The sequence below is a fragment of the Oxyura jamaicensis genome, chromosome 2, assembly GCF_011077185.1.
Source record: "Oxyura jamaicensis isolate SHBP4307 breed ruddy duck chromosome 2, BPBGC_Ojam_1.0, whole genome shotgun sequence".
NCBI classification, from domain to species: Eukaryota; Metazoa; Chordata; class Aves; order Anseriformes; family Anatidae; genus Oxyura; species Oxyura jamaicensis.
Window position 1 is genome coordinate 139,162,291 of NC_048894.1, and position 22,139 is coordinate 139,184,429.

General features: G+C 36.9%; 1 protein-coding gene across 2 annotated transcripts in view; it reads left to right on the forward strand.

Moving 5' to 3' along the window:
* Positions 1–22,139, forward strand: part of ZFPM2 (zinc finger protein, FOG family member 2) — a 312,872-nt gene that overhangs the window by 151,720 nt on the left and 139,013 nt on the right. For both annotated transcript variants that reach the window (XM_035318206.1, XM_035318207.1), the window contains one exon: positions 4,075–4,193. In XM_035318206.1, the coding sequence (XP_035174097.1) occupies positions 4,075–4,193 (119 nt within the window). The remainder of the gene's footprint in view (positions 1–4,074; positions 4,194–22,139) is intronic.

Below are 22,139 nucleotides of genomic sequence, written 5' to 3' on the forward strand. Positions count from 1 at the left end.
AGAAATGAATTCTAAATTGAGTCCTTTCATTCTGGTTTTGTATCCACCAAGGTGGCCTAATATCTTAAAAGCCATGGGATGTTTTCTAGCTGTACTAGTGAGTCATGACTTGGGGCTTCTTTTGCAGTGCAGCTATCATAAGTCTTTGAGTAATCACAGACTTTAAAAGTATGCTACATCAACAAGATAAGAAAAACAGCCCACAGCACTAACAGCATTATCTTTTACCAAAATTGATTAGCCCGTACTATGTGTCTCAAATATTTTGTATAAACTTACTCAGCAAGCTGGAAATAAGTGTGTTCCTGAAGAATAAGCTGCGAAAGAAAATGAAATAAATAAATAAAACAAAAGAATAAACAGCAACAACAACAACAAAAAACACCACAACTTTGTAGCAAGGAAAAATGAAGTAAATCAGTAAATGGAATGTCTCAAGTCTTTTATTTTATTTTATTTTATTTTGCCTATCTTGCAAAAACTGAAAGCAGGGCATTACTTCCTCTCTGCTTATAATTCTTAGTGCTACTTTTGTTATGCCTCTTGCTGTCCTTTTCAATAGGCCAGTTGATTGGTGTAGGATGAAAGTAGCAAAGTACAACTGCCTCTCTGATTTGCCCAAGGAATCATGAAATATTTCACGTTTTATTCCAGGTGTGTGTATATGAATACTATTTATTATAATTTGCTGTTAAGGGAAGAAACATTATGTTCAGTGTTCAATACTGAGGTGGTCTGTTGCAATTATGGGTCACTAGAAACTCCCTGCAGTGTTTAGCAGAGAATTTTCATCCTTTACTTCCCTTTTCTCCCCACTGTTGGTATTTTCCATGGCCAGGCACCTGTGAAGAGTCAGTGCCAGCTGAGATTTTGCAATTCTTCCTGCAGGTTATGGGAGGGCAATGAAATCTCAGCCACTCTTCCTTTTCCTAATGTAATCTGTCACCACAGTTTTGATACCACTTACCTAATACAAAACTTCAGATGAGCAAAATCTTGTAAAAGAATGCAGAACAGTTTTAGGCTCCTTGCTCAGTGGTCAACAGAATTCATCAGAAGATTTTTAATAGTGACATTTGCAATCATTCTTTTACAACCCCTTGTACCAGCCTCTGACCTTCCTCTGCTTAGTGCAGACACAGGAGAATATACAATGATTTTACCAAAGGGATGAAGATGAAGGCTCTAGGAGGAAAAAATAATCTTAGTAGGTGCTTGTAGACCTCTCTTTGCAGGATTTTTTTATATATTACACTCTCTTAGCATTATTTTTTCCTCCAAAATAAAGATTTTCAGTGACAATAATCTCTGTTAAGCATCAAACTGTAATGTGCTGCACCTTGCATGAATGTAACCAAAACGTGTGTTTGCCAAGACATTGGAGCAAGTTATGTTTTCCCAGCTCTAAAACTCATGTACACACATCATGTTAAAATGGCTGCTGGTAATGGTGACCATAGAGAAATTTATCTTTTTTAGAAAACTATGATCAAGGGAAGGTTGTTAAGCAAAATCTTCTGTAACCCTATTTGTAATCTACTGCTCTCTATTACAGTGGTCTTGATGGAGGGGGAAATACGACAGCTTCAGTACAACTCTGCATGATGCTGCCCCACCTGCAGTGCATTTCAATGCACTAATACATTCTGGAATGTATTGCCCAAACTATCATGTGGGACTAAAGGGGATAAACAAGGGGATAAAAGAGAGAAATAATTTATATTAAATTACTCAATTATCGAATGGAAGAAAAAACACACTTTTGGAAAATAGTGTCTCATTTTTATGTCTGCCTTAAACCTGAAATACTTATCAGATATTAGATTCATGTTATTAATCTTACTTAAAATATAAAGTGTAATGATGTGTACCTTAAAACTTAGGTAGGTTTTTGGATATCACTGGATGATCTGCCCTAAGTTTGTCGTTCTTAATCCATTAAAAGACAGGCCTGCTTGTAAATCCACAGGTGCAGATAAGGAGTCACTGTTTGACTGTGTCTGAACCCTTTTCAAATGAAAAATGTCAGTGGCAGAAAGGGAGGCTGAATTATTTTTTAAAAGGGTTTTCAAAGATTCTCATGATTCCTCTGGTATCAGTTAAATGTGACACGTCCATAGACATAGCTGTTTTTTAGTGAGTAAAAGCAAGCTAATGCTACAGTTTTCATCCCTATGTAGAAAGAAAATGTTGCATCTTTTCTAAGTGATCAACATGTTGCCTTGCAGTACCAGAAAGATTCCCATCTTCTATAATTAACATATAAGGATATTTTTTAAAGTCCATACAATTTGTGACTTTTTTTCGTGTGAGAGGAAAAATGTATATGGCTGCATATATATCATGTGTAAATTATATATAATAAATCCATAAGCTTTGCTGCTTACATACTGCCATTTTAACTGTCATAGCCCTGTCATGATGAGAACTCACCCGCATACATACAAGCTTTTGTCATGCGGTACAGCTCTATTTCCTAGATTTGTTCCAGTTTGCAAGAAGGACCTGATGCACAATTTTAAGTAGAGTAGTTTTGTAATCTGCAACACTCAGAGGTGAAATTTAGATTTCTGTGCTTGGAAATGGAAGCTGGAGCCAAGTCTCCTCTTTGGAAAATGGTCAAGATTAACTCCTGCGGACAAGGAGAACCTTCGCTCTCTGGCAGTAGCATAAATCCAGGCATTCATGGGAATGGTTTGTTGGGGGAAGTCTGTGGAGACTGCCTGCAAGCCAGGAGGAGTTACTCACTTCCTCCGGCCCAAGGTTAATTTCTCAGCAATTGCCAGTTCTAAATCTGGGATGAGTTTACTTCTTGCATAGTTGGACTTCCCACTGTTTGTACAAAAGCAGAGTCCTGCTTTGGGGGAGAGTTGTCAAGAAGGGATGTGCTGCTGCAAAAGGCAGGAATTGCTGCTGCATCTGAGAGGTGTGGGAAGGGAAGCAGGATTTAGTACATGGGCTGCAGCACTGTGGTGTGAGTTCTGATGGTCCTGGGGACAGCATCAGATTTTCAGCTTTTGTGCCTGCCTGTGGGAAGGGCAAAGCTGGGAAGTGCAATGGCTTGAGCAAATGCAGATTAATGTCTGACGAGAAAAGCACAGATTGGTCCCCCTTACTATGTTTCATCCCTCCTTAAAGTTGGAAAGCAGAATTTGTTTGAATTGTTATAGAGAACAATGTTGAAATTGTGTATATGAACATAGCTGTTACTACACTGTAATGTCTGTTCATAGGAAAACAGGTTTCTTGAGGAGACTGCTTTGCAATGAAAATTGTCCAGAGTATTTTATCCTGAAATAAAGTAAAAAATCAGGAAAGTTAAAGTGAATGAATGTAACACTTTTAGGGGTTAATTTTGAAGTCCTTACTTTCAAAAATAAAGTATGCATATGAAAAATGAATAAATAGTACACACTAAAAAATAAAAAATCACTCTCTTTAGCCCTCATTGCTTTTACATATTTTGTGTTAAAACATCAGTCTAACAAGTTATGTGGGGGGGAGGGAGCTGACTCTGAACTGTTACTGCCTGTAAAACCTCACTTAGTTCAAAATATTTTTCTTTTTTTAAAAAAAAAAAAATATCTAGTAAATAGTTCTAGTAGTTTCTTCAAGATCAGTGGAGTTGCACTGGATTCTATCACTATGAAGTATGTCTGTAAAGTTTTTAGGAGCTGAATGCTTCAGAATGCAGTCTTGTGACAGCCAAATGGATCAAGGAAGTTCACGCACTAGGGTGCGTGCTGTTGCACTCCCAGCTATCATCTTCCCCCTCCTCAGCATTTCTTAAGAACTTTCTTGAAACCACACTTCTGAATTAAAATGCCTTCCAAATGTGTTGTGTGAAAAGATGCAGGAAAGAAAAGGGACTTTCTAAACCACATTTGAATATAACTGCAAGGAAGAAGTTTGTTTTTCTTTTGCAGGATGACCTGATCGGTTGTTTTTTCAGACAAGTGTAATTAACGCTCGTTCCTGGCGTCCTCCAAACCCTGCAACAATGAAAACGGAGGTGGCTGTTGCCAGGGCACGAGTGAAAGTGCTCTAAGCACCGCTTGTTCTCTTTGTTCGCAGGAGAGCTGGAGGTGGTCCAGAAGGATGGGGAGCGCAAGATCCAGAGCCGGCAGCAGCTTCCGGTCGGAACAACATGGGGGCCGTTCGCTGGGAAGATGGACCTGAACAATAACACCTTGGTACGTACACGCTCCCAGACGCTTCGCCACGGTACAGTGCGATCTGTGGGGAAATAGCCTGAGTTATTGCCCATCCGGAGCATTTGAAAAACAGGCATTGTTGGCTTTCACAGACAGTGGTATTTGGATCTTTTCCAACTAGTTCGCCTATGGCAACCGTCCACATAAAGTTATGTGGAACACAGGTTAATAATATTCAACTTGTTATTTTACAGCAGAAGGGAGGTGTCGCTTCCTTGTTTGCTGAACCAAGCTGCTGCCTTCCAGTAACGCTATCTGACTTTTAGTGGCTTTCTAATTTTTTCATAGTATTAATAGCTGAATTTTTCATTTATATTAATGGATGGTATATAAAATAAATAGCTATACTAGTTAAGGCTAAAATTCATTAAATTTGACTCATTAACAAGGTTGCTGAACATAGTGAGATATTCTGGCAGATTAAAATTATTTTGGAAGACATTGAAAGGCACCTGCCATATAATATATTCTTAATTAGCCTTTTTTAATATTATTCTGATTGCAGAAGGTATGTGGGCCATATTACTTATAAGTAAAACTTTGGTGACCTCAGTTCCATGTGCTGAAGATCATTGTCATTCCTAGGTCTTCTTTTCATTTTTATTTGTATCAGTTTTAAACCTGAGCTTCAATATTATTTTTATATAGTTCAGATCAATTTTATGAGAGTATCTGGAAAAATGATCCCTTAATGAAAAATAATAATAATAATAATAATAATAATAATAATAATAATAATAATATCTCTAGAAGAAGAGTTTTAGGCCATCTTGGAATATGCATTGCCCTGCAGGATACTACTAAAGAACCATTTTCAACTCGATCACTGGTTCCTATTACAGACTTTGCATGAATGTATTAACATAAAGACCCACTGAACTATTTCACAGTAGTGTATAACATACATTTGGAAGACACTGTTCTGCTGTAAATTGAGAAGCAAAAATTCCCAGTGTTGGGGATATTGTTCTGCCGTTGGAGGACCTGAAGAGAGTGGGGAGTGCTGAGTTACAAAAGTAGCATCAGGGGGAGCGTGATAGAGGGGATATGTGGACCTTGGGAAAAGGGGGAAAGCCTTTAACTCGTCCCTGGAGAACCTATGCCTATATGTTAGAGTTCTATTTCTAATGCTTGCGAGATATGTTTCTTTCTGTAAACATGCCTATTAAAATTATAGTGAAACATTATACTGTTATGAGTATATAGTAGCGGTTTAACACCTTGGTGTTTCATAGACTCTGACATGGTTTATTAATCACAAGGTGTTACAGAAAGTGACATGGAAGCTTTGTCTAAGTTTCCTGGAGTTCAGTATTCCCAACCCAGATCAGATTTCCCATTCAGTCACCTCAATAAAGGATGGATTTTCAAAAGTACGGGACACTCAAAGCTTCTTATTGTTAGAAAAGGGAAAATGGAAAGTTTTAATACCTGTCTCCATTTTCTCTTCTTCATCTATTTCATTTCTTCATCTGTTTTATTCTTAGTCTAGTAGTCTAGTAGCAGGCTCAAAAAGTTTTTCATAAAATTTCATTTGTGACAACTACTTGCAATTCAAATCATTACCCTCCTCAAGTTCCATGCAACTACCCTATTGCCCTTTCCACTTCTACCACTTCTTCAGGTGTATAAGACTTGCAGATAATGTTTAAGTATAGGAGATGATGTTGGTTAATCCTACATTATGAAAGTTATTGTTATTGGATATCTTTAGGATCAATTAGTGACATATCAGCAATTGATTATATTTCTTCATTTTTATATTCTGAAGCAGAGGTAGAGCAACCGCAATCCTTCTAGCAGGAACTTGTTTCTCCTTCAGTAGCACAGGCATATATTAAGGTCTGCTATTACTTTGAAATTTGGGCAAATACCACTTCTGCTGTAACAAAAACAATTAGCTAATTTTGTTTTTTAACAAAATAGTAGTGAGACAATTTCTCACAACAGTGAGAAGAGCTGATTTTTTAGTTTAGTGATTATGATTAGATGGAGCAACTTTCTCGGCCTAGTTCAGAGAGATGTGGGACAAAAATGTTCAGAAGGACTTTTCTCACTAAACAGGAAAAATGCTCCTTTATTTCTTGTCTAATTAAAAACCATAAAGTCTGTTTTTCCTGATACGTGAAATATTTTACTTTTGTTATGCAACAAATAATTTTAATTTTTTAATTATTTTACAAATAATTACAAATTATTTTAATTTTCTTATGCTATAAATACATTTTGAAATCTGAAAAAAAAGTTCCTGTAAACGTAAATGAAGTCCTTAGCAATATTGTTTTTTCCCCTGAGCATCTCTATCCATTGAGATAGTCAAAACTGAACAGGATATGATCTCAAGGAATTTGAGTTAACTTCGAAGTTGAATCTAACTTTGAAGTGAGGAGGAGTTTGGACTGCACGACCTCCAGAGGTCTCTTCCACCCTGAATTATACTGTGATTCTAAGTAGTTTCTTTTGCTCATATACCAGGTGTTTCCTGCAGTTCTGCATTTGTTACTTGAAAATGCTGTGTAAAGAAATTTAAACCCTTTGATAGATCTTTAATTTACTGTTTAAGCAGCACAGTGCACAGAGCCAGCTTCTGCATATTTTTCTTCTTCCTTTTTTTTTTTTTTTTAATGATTCTGGTTTATTTATGATCTTTCTGTTTGCTTGACACATTTGATTACTTTTTTCACTGGCATACATGTTCTCGGTTTTTCATAAGGGGAGTTGTATTTGTTTATTTAAGTTATTTATATATGTCTTGGAAAGCTCATTTACATAAAGCCTTGCCTCCATAGAATTCAATCAAACCTTCACATCAGCAGCTGACATCAGGTTTAGTTAATTTCTGAATGAGAACTTCAACCATCACACTGTTATAAACATCAAATAATCTCTGGAGAAAAAGCTTTAATGCAAATTTTTGGTATAGAGAGGAAAGGAAAGAAAAATGTGGTGAAACTCAAGTGAGTAAATATCACAATATTTGCAGCTGGTCTCTCTGCTGGAAATTAAGTTGATGGTTGACCGCAGGTATTTTACCCAACTTTACTAATTTTTAATGTTAGCAGTATGACACACTGCCTCACAGGATTCATTTACCTAACAGTTACAGCTTACTTACTATCCTTTCACTTAACACTGTATAGAATCTGTACATGTAATATCCTGTGGAAATGCTTTGGATTTCAAGCAGTGCTGTGGTGCTGAATACAGACTCATTGCTGTTGGCTCAGGAGACGAAACAAGCTAATTAATTCAGCATGGTAATTAATTAAGTCACCATGCCAGATGTCAAATACTTTTTAGATCTTTCAAGTTTGTGTCTTGAAGTATATTAACAATATACTTCTCAGAATAGGGGAAAGCTGAGTAACTTGAACATAAATGATTTAAGTGCTGTTCGCAATTACAATGGGAATAGCAGTTGTTCACTGCATCAGCAGTGCCACAGCACTGTCGGGAGATGTGGTGGAGTAAGGTCCCTATCAGGACTTCAGGATACTTAAACACTAATGGCAGACTCAAGATAGCTCAATGACTAATCATGTTTTTAATTTTTGTTGTCTAAGAGTCAGAGAGTACTTACTCATGAATTCCTAAGGGTTCAAAACACTTTACAAAATAATTTACACCATTGTATTACTATTATTGTTGCTAAACAACCATGCATGCAGCCATCAAAAATCTTAAGAATGTTGCTTTTTAAAAACAGCGAGTCTCGGATCTTAAAATTTTTTGAGGAATTTAATTCCTATTTCAACATGAATTTAAGAACTCCTTATATTGTTAGCTAAATACTTATATATATCTATTTAGATAATTATATTTAGAGTGATAGATCTCCTATTTAGATTATTTTAATGATCTGCTCCTTTTGCCAAACTGGCACAATTCTCCTGCTCTCAGCTGCTGGTCTTTGTATCTGTGTGCACAATTGGACACAGAGGTTATTGCCCTCCATTTCTTTACACTTCCACTTCCTTTCTGCTGCAGACATAAGTTGATAGTCCCAAGAAAATGAAGTATCAGTGTTTTCAAATGGAACTGTGATGGTACTCTGATGCCAGTAGTGAAAAAAACTGTTTTTTTTTTTTTTTACATTTCCCTCTCTTACCGATCAGGTAAAAAAAAATTACTGTCATACCTTCATGTGACAAAAATTTGTATTAATTGCACAGGACTTCAATAGAAACACAATGGAAGAGATTTCTTGAAAGAATGAAAAGATACCTTTTCAAGCCTAGAAAGTGCACTGCTAAAATAAGAGCTTGTTCTCTTGTTTTATGCTAGAAAGAGATCAGCTACATATTTCCACATTTTTCGTGAGATTTAATGTAGTATTGCTCTTTTGACAAACAGACACATGAAGTATTTTGTGCAATATTTATTTATTTATTTATTTATTTATTTATTATTTTTACCTACAGCTGGTGAGAACTCAGCTGTAAAGGAAGACAACATGATTAAATCAAAATGATCTCTCCTTTTATCAGGAAGGCTTCAACTTTGTACCTTGCTGCATCACTAAAAATACGGTAGTTCCTGGGTACCTAACAGCAGACAGGAATATATTTCTAAGCTGGCACCCCATATCTTGTGGTTCCTGTCTTTAACAGTGAAGTGTGTTTGTACACATGCCAAATATAATGTGATCAGGCCAGTGAGAAAAACAGAAGGCCACTCTAGGCTGATCCTACAAACCACTGTAAGAGTAGCTGCTGCACATATGCAGATCTAAATTGAAGTCATTAGCAGCTTATTTAAGAAAAAGCAGTTTGTTTGCTTTTCCCAGCTGCAAATATTTTCCCTGTTTCCTTGAAACAAAAGAATATTTCAAGCAGTTCCCGGCTGCATTCAGTGTTTCTCAACAAGTGGCACAGGACCACGTAGCCCGTGATGAACATCAAGCCGTGGATGGTGCCATCGCTCCGGTTATCGAGTGGAGGCATTCTGAGATGTGTTTTCCTTTGGCTGCAGCCATCTAGTTTTTGGTGTTAATCTGTGCCCATGGCAGGGTTTTGTGAAGCAAAACAATGAGCATCTGGATCCTGTTCCCCATTCTTGTAGTCTTGTCACAAGGAGGAGCGGGTGGTGCAGGCCTGTATCAGCCTGATAAGGAAAAGAGGATTCAACATGGCTGTGACAAGAATCCGTGGGAGGAAAGTGCGCAGGGTTGGACCAGGCAAGCAATGGGATACAGCAGAGACCCTTTAATGGGATCTGGGAGGTTCAGCGCCAAAGCTACACTTCTCCTGGAAGATATCCTCACGAAACAGTTTGATTGGGTAGTGCTGTGAGGGGCTGAGGAGCCAAGGTTCAAAATGCAGTTAAGTTATTCACTCGCTAATCTGTGGCTGGTCACTGCAGGTCAAAACCCTCATATCTGTAGTAGCCAGCAACTTTTAATCTCCTGAGTTGCAGTGTGAGAGTTTGCTGGGCACTTGGTTGGAGGTTCTGTACAGCAACTGAGAGCAGCAGCCTGTGACAGGCTGTCTCCGGTTTTGTTTCAATACGGAAATGCGTAAGGTAGTTTTTATCTTTAGGCATTTACCTGCAAATGGGGATTTGGGCTCTTATTAGTACAGAGTAATTTTTATGTTTTGTTACCAAAAATAGTACATTGAGTCACAAGCCTTGATTCTAATCTTTAATATACTGTTCTTTTACCTTTCAGTACTTTAAAGTGACTACAAAAGCATTCCTTTCTCATTTTTATTGTTCTTATTGTCAGGTTCTCCATGTTTAAAACTGTAGCTTGGAAACACTTATTTCCCAAATACTGAGAGACTTTAATGTAGCAGCACTTCTAGATGGCAAATTGCATTGCACTATGGTGATGCACTAATGCCCTATACAAGCATCAGTGATGACTACTTCAGACAAACCGAAACATTTTAAAAAGCTGAGATATATTAATATGATGCGGAAATTTTCATTTAAAATCATTTTCTTTACTTTTTTAACCTCTTTCCCTTGACTGAAGCCCTTTTTTTACAATGACACATACCCATGGTTCACTTTGACACCTGTTTGTCAAACAGCAGAACTTCACATTTGTTAAGAAATACCACTGGTCACTTTGAAAGGTTTTAAAAAATAAATCTGTTCCTTGGTATTCTGAGGTAATTTTTAAAATTCATACTTTTTATAAAGATATTTTTTCTTATTTATGAAACATATGTATTATTATATGCTAAGCTGATATAAAATGCCAGATTTCAATATTCAGGCATTTTTAAAATATCTTTCTTCTCACTATACTTCTCACTATATATTCAACAACACTTTTTTTTTTTTTTTTTTTTTTTACTGCAAAATAAAATTCAGTTCCTAAAATGTTGACACTTAGTGTAACATCATAGAACAAGTACAGGAAAATCTAGCTCCATAATTTTAGGGGAACATAAAGGTATGAAGATGCTTGTGTGTACACATATGTTTGCACGGTGAAGTAAGACTTTGGTGCTTAGGAGGGGCTCTGAACTGAGAGACTTGTGGGTTTATGCTCTCTCTTTGACCATTAGAAGAATAAAACATCCTGGATGCTCCTGGGTTTCCCTGGGGAAAATACGTAAAGCTATGTCTGCCCAGGGGTAGTTAGCCTTAGTGGAGCCATTGTTAATGGAGGGGAGCACCATTATGCTCTTGTGTATGGAGTGGTAGCACTTGTGTGCACTCAGCACATTGTCCAGACAGTGTGTGTGGACATACATGTGATTATGAAAACATCAATGACCTGTGGAGGCAAAGCAGGCAGTTGTCCGGAATCAAGTGTGCTGTAGATGAAATTTCAGTGTGAAAAGAAATAGCCTATTCATTTTCAAGACTGATTGAAAGAAATTTTGTTACCAGCCAAATTGACTACATTTTGTGAAAGTATGTATTTTAATGTTTTGAATAAAAAAAGAAATATCTATAGCAAGTATAGTTAGCACAGTATGTGTAGTCTCTGTTAATACATACATCTACATATATATATAAAAGTGTAGTAAATACATATATTTGTACATACATCTGTATATGAACAATGTCAGTGTTCGCAAGCATATAAAAGAACAGCACCTTCCTGTATGAAGAAAACACTGTGTTATTAGGTCCTAAAAATCAAAGCTGTATTTGAAATAAATACTATAATTTTGCTGAACTTTACACTCCTTTAAGCTATAGTTGCTTTTCTAATGATGTTGTAGTATCACATAGCCAGAAGCAAAACTTATCATTTTCCAGATGCAGCAGATCTACTTTGCACCACCAAAATACGGGCAACACAGAGCGTGGCCTGAGATCTTAAGTGCTGGGTGAGGTTTGTAAATGTCCTGGGCCTCATTTATCAAGCCTGGAGAACAAGTTCATCAATCTAGTCCCATGGTGACTCTTCAGGCAGCAGGGGAGCTGCAAAGATGATCAGCTCCCGCCATTAGGGCTCTGCTGTGAAGTGTGCAGGAGTCACCACCGCTGGCCATCCCTGCCCTCCCCAGCAGTCCTAGACCACCTGCAGTAGTGGGAAGGCTGCAGCAATTCTAAATTACATGCACATCATCATCAGACTTGATAGACTCACATTCATGTCCCATCTTGAATAACTTAGCATTAATAAAGTTTTGCCCAATATTTTTTCAGTAACGCCTTTTATCGTGTATTCCACAGACTAGAGAAAAGGGGAAAATATTTCAACATATTTACAGAAATGTTTTACAAATTCAGAAGCATTAAATATAGTTACAATCATGTATTCAATCATATATATATATATTTTAATCTGAGGTCTTTTAACATACTTAGGCAGTAATTGAGTTTTACATGGAGAAAATAATATTCTTTCTCTGTATGCTCTAAGGGAAGGATAGCAGTCTGAATGCTACTGATGCATTTAGAATAAACTACACAGCATTTGAGATATCATCATAGTTTATGTATATTATTCACTCTGAGAAAATGTCTTATAATTTAAAATATCCCTGTCACAGATTAGTATTTTCTATCTCATTTTTGACATTTTATTTTTATGTATATCTGAAAGGCACAGAGGATATTTTTTGTATAAAAGCTTCTTATATGTTAGTAATTATTACTTTTCTGTATTTATTTATAAGCACCTCTTTAATTAACGCATCTCCCCAAGATGTTTATTCTTTGAACCTTTCTGTTGCATACGGCAGTCTCCAAGCTGGAGCATGAGTGACCACATTTTTTAAAAGACAAACCTGGCACTCCTGCCATGTGTGAGGACATCAAAGACAAGTTGAGGGGAGCTGAGGGAGGTGTGCCTCAGTGCTGGGGAGGTGAGGAAGGATTATTCCCTCTCTCCCCCTCCTGCAAGCTGTTGTCCTCACTTTTGGAAGAAAACTGGGACAGATTAGCATAAAGGAAAGAGAGCAATGAAGCAGAAAACAATAGTAAGTCCAAAATATCTTAGGCTCTGTTGTGTTTAAGAACGGGCTGGACCAACACATGGGAATAGTGCAGCTGAGCCGTGGCATGGGGGAAGGAATGGGAGCAGATGACCCCATGGCTTCTGGCATCCTGGTTCTGTGCTATGTCTGCAGCCAACTTCACCTGTTTGTCTGCCCAGAAATGCCTGTAGGTAGCTAAAATCTCTCAAGATTGGTTTTAAAAGGCCAGAATGACAGACCAGTTTTTATAGAAAATGGCAGATGGGACATTACAGCAAGCTAGACAGTTGGTCACACCAGTAGAGGATACCCTTTTCAAAATCTAATTGAAATATAACAAGGGCTTGCTGGGTGATAAGGAAGTAAGCCTCTATGTTTCTTTGGCATGTCCCTTGCCAATTGCCTGCAGGGTTTTTTTCTTCTGAATGTTTTCCCTTCCTGCTCCAGTTTCTTCCTAATGAAAGTTAGGATTAACATGCTGTGTACAACCAGATTTTAAATTAATGTTGCTTTTCCAGTGCATTTTTGCAGCTTTACTTAGGGTTTCACTTCTAAGTATTCTGTATTTTTTTTTTTTTTTTTTTTAAGAAATACTGTCTGAGTTATGAGGATCATTGTTCCAGGTTTCTGTGTCAGAGATTTGAGAAGTGCGAGCAGTGGCATCACATTTTCAGGATGCCAAATGTGTGCACTTTGATCTGGCACTACAGCATGCCTCAGGGAGTAAGTTGAATCTTGATTTCTTTAGTCAGTCATCCACTATCAGGTACCAGTACGCCGATTAGGCAGGCAGAATAACACACTGTTGTTTGTATGTGGGAACATTTGTGAGAAGGATATTGGCATCACCGGCATCCTTGGCATTCATTTTGTGGTACTGTTTCTGTGATAGAAAATGCCCTTAATGCATATGGTAACAGTAACAGTTACCTCCATGCACTGATTACTTTTGAAAGCCCTTCCTTCTCCAATACCATGTTTAACATTTCATTGCAGAATGGAAAATGAAAAGGATATCCATGTTTTGAAAGTTGACCTCTCACAAATGCGAGACCACTTACGGTGGCTGTGCCTCCTTAACATTCCTTGCATGCCTTCTCCAAACCAGTTGCTAGCACTTGTTGCAGTGTTAAAGTGGCTTTATAGCTGCACCTGCGATGCTTCGTCTGTCTGGTGGCATACGGGCATATATGGGATGAAATGGCCTCTCTCAACTTCAGTAAACATTTCCCTGTCAGTCATACCAAAGGTACTTGATACTACAGACTACCCAATTCACTAGAACTACCACAATTATCACCTCTCCTGAACTCTTCAGAAATACGAATGTGATATAGTGTTTTCTGTGTTTCTCTTACTGCTCTGATGGGAGCACTTGCAGAGTCTGCTCTGGGATAGTTGCAAGGCATGGGGCAGCCAAGAGGCTCAGGATCTGTCATTCACTGCTGTGGCCCACTGTGTCATGGGATGCAGCAGTAAGCTGCACTGATGACACTTAAAAAAAATATTGGGTTAGTATAGATTCTTAAAGTTATTTTTTTCAAGACTACATAAAAAAAATGTGCAGATCTCTATCAAATAGAGTAGGTGTTAGAGATCACAGGTTATATGTCTGTCTTTTTAATCTTACTGGTTGTTTGTTTCCATGTACAGTCTTTGAAAAAAAATACAAAGGGAATGCACATTGATCAGAAATTTTAAGTGGTGATTAATATGCAATTAGGGCTTAATTTTGTCTAGTGTTGAGCACCAGCAGCAGGTGCTGAGCACCCCAATCTTTTGTTCAAAGCGGTAGGGCTGAGGGATGCCTAGCATTTCATGACACTGGACACTGCAAGTACAGTCTGTGAACCTCTATAAAAGATAAATATTTCTTATTTTATTTGACCTTGGAGATGGGACTGGTTTGATAGGGTTAAGGTCAATGAGTATATTATTTTTAGATGAGATACGGAGTACATGGATGGTTCTGCTTTATTTTAGCGTGTTAACATCTGGCAGCATTCTGTGTTCCATATGCTGCTGATTGTCCTGATACATTCATCTTCAGCGATTATCAAAAAGATTTCAGTGCTCTGGAGTTAATCACACATTTGAGAAGACAAATACATGAAGATAAGTGTAAAAGCAGTGTATGTGTTTTGCTTTATAAGACCAATATTTGGGTAATCTTGGCAAGAACTTAATTAATTTAGAAAATAAATATTTTTAATATTGATTTAATTAGCTAATATCTGTGAGTGCTGTAAGGATGAGAAACTGCATATTGGAGCTCAATATTGTTATCATGATAGACATAGAGAACATTACTCCTTGGAAATCTGATTGTGCCTATTTAATTCTAAATGTGGCACACATGCTTATTTCTACTAATGATTAATAATTAAAGGAGTTTCAGATCTGCACCCTTTTCCTATGTATGTGTATAGCTTTGGTGTGTGAAAGTTTAGCTATGCTTGTGCCATTTCATTACAATAAATCACACACACAACTATCAACTGACTTTTTTTTTTTTTCTTTTTTTTCTTATAGCAGTGTTTTCAGTTTTCCTTAGGCTGATAACATTTTTTTTTTTCCAGGGCTATAAATTATTATTTTCATTCTGCACTGTTTTGGTCTTACATGCTAATAGCTTCAGGGGAGAAAGACAAGAGTTTCACGGAGAATCTGCCACATCAAAGCAGGTGTTCCCTGTACCTCCTTCTTTCTGAAAATGGAGCAAGTCTACCAAGATCAGAGTGAATGGTGAGGCAAAAATCAAGTTAAACAAGATGTCTGTCAACCGTGTACCTTTCTTGTGGCCTTTGCCCCATCCTGGGCTTATGTCTAGGACAGCCAACCTTTGGGCTATCCCGCACCCCAAATTTCTGCAAAGAGTAATTCAACTAGTAAAATAGCCGCATGGCTCAAATTCTAGAAGGATGGTGCTTTGCTTCCCACATCTCTTGTAAGACACCCCCTTGCTGCCCCACTCCCCAGTAACAAGGAAGGACACCATGATATCAGCTCTGGCTATGGCTGTTCAGGCAAACCTGAGGGCCAGGGTCTGTCCACATAACAATACATGGGATGTCTGGTCAAGATAAGACATTACAAAAGCAGCAGGAGGGCTGAAATGGCAGTTTGCCACAAAACAGAAAGTAGAGAACAAACTGAAGTAGCAATGTTGTGACTCAATATTTCTCTCGTAATTGAATATCCATCATTTCAAAGAAAAAAATAGACAGCAAAATCTCTTAGGGCACATAACATATCCATATCCACTGTTGAGATAAAACTTGTTTTATTTTATCATGCACAAATTTGTTTAGATCTTAGCAGTGACCACTCTTCTGTTGCCAATATCTGTTAATGATAATTACTTCAAATACTATACTCGCTTAGTGATAGCATCACATCATGGTGAGGAAGATTGTGATCTTATCTAAACCTATTCTGTTTAACTCTGACACTCCTTCTATTATAGTGGGGCCCTGATAAGATCATGCCTGTTAGGATCAGACATTAGTTGGAATCAATATTTGAAAATGTGCCTGTTTTTGCCTAATAGCAAAGTTAGTGTGAGGGTCAGAGTGAGATCATTTGTTGGATGAGATTGTACAGCTTCATCTTGTAATGGAAATGTGTTCTTTGCTTCAGCTGCTGGTGAAAAGTAAAAACAAGGGCTCTTTGAAAACTGTGCAGCTTTGCTAATAATCACTGTGTAAGGAAGATACAATCATTATTATGATACTTAACATCTGTAGTGCTGCAGCACATTGAGGTTCTAGGAGGGAACTGGTGCTCCTTTGTGCTAGACTCTGTCTGAATCTGATATTAGCAAGACAGCTGCTGGCCTTGGTTAGCTTAGGTCCTGGGCTTAGACCAGACATGAATACAATAGCAACAAGCAAGTGTGGGAGGCAAAAGTTAAAGTGGAGCTAATTAAGATTAGTATAATAAACAACAGTTACATCACACTAAAGCAGCAGGCATGAGCTTGACAGAGACAGTGACTGAAAAATGCAGCAAGTTTGCAGATGATTTCAGGGAACTCTTCCTATATACATTAATCTAGTAGAAGAAAATATATTTAAAAATGGGAGCATTAATTTAGATGGAAATTTTGAAACTCATCCACTGATAAAGATATAATCTAGATAGTGGTGGTGAACCTTTTTAGTGCCCAGTGCCAAATTTATTTTAAAAACCTCAGATGCTCATGTACTGCCAACACAAATCTTTCAGTACCACACTTGACACCAGTGTCAGCAGGTTACAGTTACTGGTAGAGATGAACAGTCAGAAAACAAAAGTTCTATAATACTTTATTGCTGAAAAATATGGTTACTGTTATTGTAGGAACTGTCAAGCTTTGGTCAAAGAGACCAAATACCCAAAGGTATTTGTGTGGATTGTTTGAGAGTGGCCGTGCCACTTTCTGTTTCTCCTCAAGAACATTAATTTTCACTCTCTCATAAATGAAGTCCAACATAATAAATTAAAAACTTAGAAGTTAATAGTCATATTGCCCATTGTTTTGACCATTTTGCTACAAAATATGAGTGACACTAGTTCTGTGACTGAAGTTGGCATCAAATTGCTTCAAGTGTATCTTCCAGTGCTAGGCAAATAGCATGACCACAGGACTGCTGTATAAAGAATGGCTCCAAGAGATATTTGAATAGATCTCTTAAATCATTCCAGTGCAGAATAAATATAAATTTGGAGATTTCCATATTTTTGCATGAAATGAGCTTCTTGTTTGAAGGCCTATATATTTATTTAGATGAACTGCTAGTACTGTGTCCAATTATGCACTAAGACCTAGGCTGGGCTTCCCAATCATTTCCGTTTCAGTAAAGTCGCTCATCACTGAGTGTTTCTCACCTTAAACTCTAACTTCTTGTGGCTTGACTTAGATTTCCTTTACAGTTCACAACTTGATTAGAATTCCTTACATTTGACATACCAATCACTAAATTTATGACACTTTTCTAAGAGATGAACATACGCCAGACAGGAGTGATAGCTTTCATTAGACAAAATCAGAAAGTTTCTGTTTTGGAGTAAAATAAATATACTGTCACATGCCCTTCTAATTATGTATGTTGTGTCAGTACCAGTACCACATATGTGCCAACTGGTAGTTATGAAGAGGTGTAAGTATAATTTATGTTTCTTCAAACACAAAAGTAAGTGGAATGACAAATGAATAAATCATTGCATCAGTGTTAACAGTAAAAGCATGACTGAATCCACTATCAGCATATTGCCTTTCAATTCAATGTTATTGCTTACTCTTTCAATATCGTCATATATGAACTGAAAAAAAAAGTAAAGAAATATAATTGAAGTGGATTTATATAGGTGAAATTCTTCCCCTGTAACATGTGCGTAAGGATATTTAAGCAGTATTTTGCCCATAAAAAGTGAGGCATTTTCATATTTTCATTGAGCAATGCATACTTTTGGATATAATTTGTATAACGAAGATGTAGATTTCATTTTACTTTTGCCTTTAGTTGTAACAAACAGAGGGAGTGATAGAGACATTTCTGAATAGTACTTGAAAAAATAGGAAGAATTTATCTTTAGATAAAATATATCAAGCTTTTAGATATCTGTATCACAATTCAAAACAGAATTTTTTAAGATTTTTTTTTCCCCAACTCTATAGAAGTATTTTAATTTTGGGGCACACCAAAAGTGTTTCTTTAGTATTCTGGTACTTAATAACCATATTTCCTTAGAAAACAAAATAGGTGTTTTCCCACATGTGCATTTCCACAATATAGCCTTCAGTAAATCAGTGGCACAGTTTGTCATTAATGTCACTCAAAAGCAACATACTGAGAGATTTTTGAAGCAGTAGCATTTAAACATTGATTTCTTTAAAACATAGAATTTTTGAACAAATGTGATTGTCCTCATTATTTCTATCTTTATTAATTCTGAATTATGGAATAGTTTCAAAATCATGGAATATTGACAATTTTCAATTGTACTTTATTTTAAAAGCTTTTATACAATATTTTTGGTCAAAAATGCTAGATATAGAACTCCGGGTGCATGAACGGGGCAACAAAGGAGGCTTTTTCTTTTCTGTGCTGCAACCACAATGAGTCTAATTTTAGACACAATGCAGAACCCAGCACTACAGTTTTCTGCCTAACTCCGAGATATGTATTAAACCAGAATGTCATTAAGACAATTGAATGTATCTGAAAAAGTAAGTTTTGTTTTGTTTTGTTTTGTTTTGTTTTCCTGTGAATATCCCTTCTTTCTCACTAAATATAGAATGATGAAGAGCCATAATTTTACCTTTTATAAAGGTAAAAACAAAGTATTCCACTCTAATTCTTAGTGGCAGGTATTGGCTACATACAGTGTGTTGGAGACCTTATGTTAAGTTTGTGTCTTGTGCAGAGCTTCTCTTTAAAACTGAATCTGAAGCAATTAGATTGAGAAGCAATAGGAGGAGATTAAAAGCTATTAAACGTGGATAAATAATGTGAATATTTATTTGTACTATAGGAATGTATTTGATTTATCTTTAGTTAGTTAGTTAGTTGATTCCTACTCTCTATGCCAAGGAGCTTTTGTTATCCAGACTAGTCTATTAAATGTCACGCAACAGATAATTTTGCTGTTTTTATTATAATGTTTGAATCATGACTGTGAAAAACAAGTCCCTTCCTGAAAGAAATAGAGGCCAAAGATGAACAACGGATGAAGAGCAGAAGAAGTACGTAATTTGATCACCATTTTTAAAATGGTAGATTAAGGTACAAAGAGATTAATGGACTTGCTTGACAGCAATCTGGAGGTCTCAGGTTTCCTACAGGTTAAATCTAAGGCTGCGTTACAAGATTATCCCCCCCTGAATGATTAGCAGACACCCAAAGAGTTCTATGCTATCAGCATATGAATTGAACTAATTTCTATAAACTCTTCATGTGTAAAGTGTGAACAAAAAGTAGGCTTGTAGGAGTCAATCTTTTTGCAGACAAATCCTGATAGAAAAGACTAAACTTTTTATGAATGTTATATGCAGATACTAATTGTAAAGGAAATGCAAATACAAAGCAATACTTCTTTGAATGCATTCCCAAATATTCCACTTAAGAAAAAAAATGAAGAAAATAACTAGACTCCTACAGTAGTCTATCAAACAACTACACTGTACAAATTTCCCATCATTTCATAACTGATGGGTTAAAACTGGAACATGAAGTTATTTTAAAAAATCCATATTTGCAAAGAGTTGGATCCCTTATCATGTAAAGGAATGATTAAACCAATTGATATCACACTGGTGTGCAAAGTCTGGATTATGTCTTTGAAAAAGAGAAAATGCTTGATGATGGTCTAGCAGTGCTGTGCTTCCAATAGGCCAGTCAGTCAAATGCAAATACAGTCTATAATAAAAAGAGCTGGTTGGCATAGTAATTGGGAAATGAATGTTATTTGTAGCTCCATATTTCTGTCTTTAGGAGTCTAAGAACTAGGAGGTTGGTATTGATAAGAGGGTTTGTGTATAAATCCTTTGTAATGAGGCTGTGCCTCTTCAGTCATTTGTATTAATTTTAACTTTAGATATGAACATCATTCTCTGAGAGGGGTGACAACTAAAATAACTAATTTCACAAATGTCTGGGAAAAAAAAAAAAATCACACGTTTTAGAAATAAATTCCACTTTTTTGTGTCAGGGGGAGTTGGGGGCTATATACAGGAGTCATCTCAAATTTCATGGCATACACTATAGATAATAGCTGAATTTGTGCAGATACTGGTAAGAATGACTTCTGGTTTGGATGGAAGGAAACTGTTATTAGGGAGAACTACCAACTATACCATGTACTTCAAGGGATAGAAATCTCCTTTTACCCTTAACTCAGGAGAAAAACATTCTCCAAATGGCTTGAAATTTGCATGAACTCCATCATTACCCCGCCCCCCCCCCCCCCCAACACACACACACTTTTTTTTTTTTCTTTATTGGCATATTTGGCTTATTATTTAGTAAATGTATTTGACAGTTTCTGCTGTTCCTTTTCTTCATGCAGACACTCATATTTGACGTCTTGTTGCATCCTTTACTTCTGAATATTTGTCAGAGCACCCGATAATGCAGGACTTAAAGATGAATTAGTCCATAACGTTGTGGAAAAGTTGAGTATCTGTCAGGGGACTTGATGCCACCCTTTTGCTACTCTGTCCACACCACAACTGCTCTCTCCATGTAGCTTCATTTCATCTACATGGACTCCCTTAATTCCTCACTTTCTCTCTGCTCATCTCCTGATATTTATCTTTATTTCCATTTCTGGCACTTACCCCTTCCCTTTTCTCCTTACCTTTCAAGTCTGTCCTTGTCCACTCCTCTATTTGCATTGCTAAATGAATTGTTTCTTCATTCTACCTTCCCAGTTTCTTTATTTTGTTCTTCTCATTGTCTCAACAGCCACACTTCCTTCTCCGTTCTCCTATTTCTCTGTTCTTTTTCTTACTGAATTTCAAGGCTCCTTCACTGATGCTCAAGGACTTGCTTTTCCTCAATGTCCATACAGGTTAGAGAATACACTGGCTGGGAGTAAGGTTTGGTGCTGATTTTAAGGAAAATAATAATAATAAAAAAAATAGTACATTCATTTCTGTGGCTCATCATAGAGCTGTCTATTTCTGTTCTCTCTGTTTCTCTGTTGCTTTGCTCGTTGTATGGATATTATTAGGTCTTGTCTTTGGGCAATAGGTGTCCACTACAGAGAGCAAGAAGGAATCTCTTGACTCTGCCCTACCTGAGTTTAGTGTTACACAGCAAGTCAAGTGTTTTGTGGGCTTACTGTGCCATCTTCTACTTAAACATTAGACATGGGTACTACCAGAGGTAAGCTAGCAGGCTTGATGGGCCAGTGGTCTGATCTTACACACTAAATCCTATGCTTCTGTGATATGTTGACAGACCCTTACCTTAAACAGTGCTAGCAGGCACTGCTATAATAAAATCAAACTGGCTCATGTGCTACTTTTGAGATTTTCCATAAAAGCAGCATAAATGTTAATGAATAAATAATCTTCTCCTAAATTTCGTACAATCACTGAGCTTACCCCAGGCAGGATGTGCCACTGTATATCAGTGTTTGAAATATGTGAGGATTCCTTATTCCTGGTATGGCAGTAGAAGGAAAAGTTTGTCACTCCCCCTGCCATTTATTGCACTGTAAGGTGCTGAGGGCTTAGGTCGCTTGTCTTTACACATCCTTGCTCATACTAAGTCTCTCACACTACACGCTAACAAAAAATTTTGGAGGAAAGAAAGATAACAGTGAAAACATGCAAAATATTAGTTAAATTAATAAAATAATCCCACTTCCCTGATCTTGTGTGCAGAAAGAAAAGAAGAAATTGAATTGAAAATGCATTAGGTAATGCCTGATCTAGGAATTAATCTGCTTACTTACACACAGCAGAGATACAAATTCTCTTGAGATGGCTAACTTAGTTTCTGATGTGGTATAATCCATGTTTACATAAGCATACTTAAATTGGACTGAA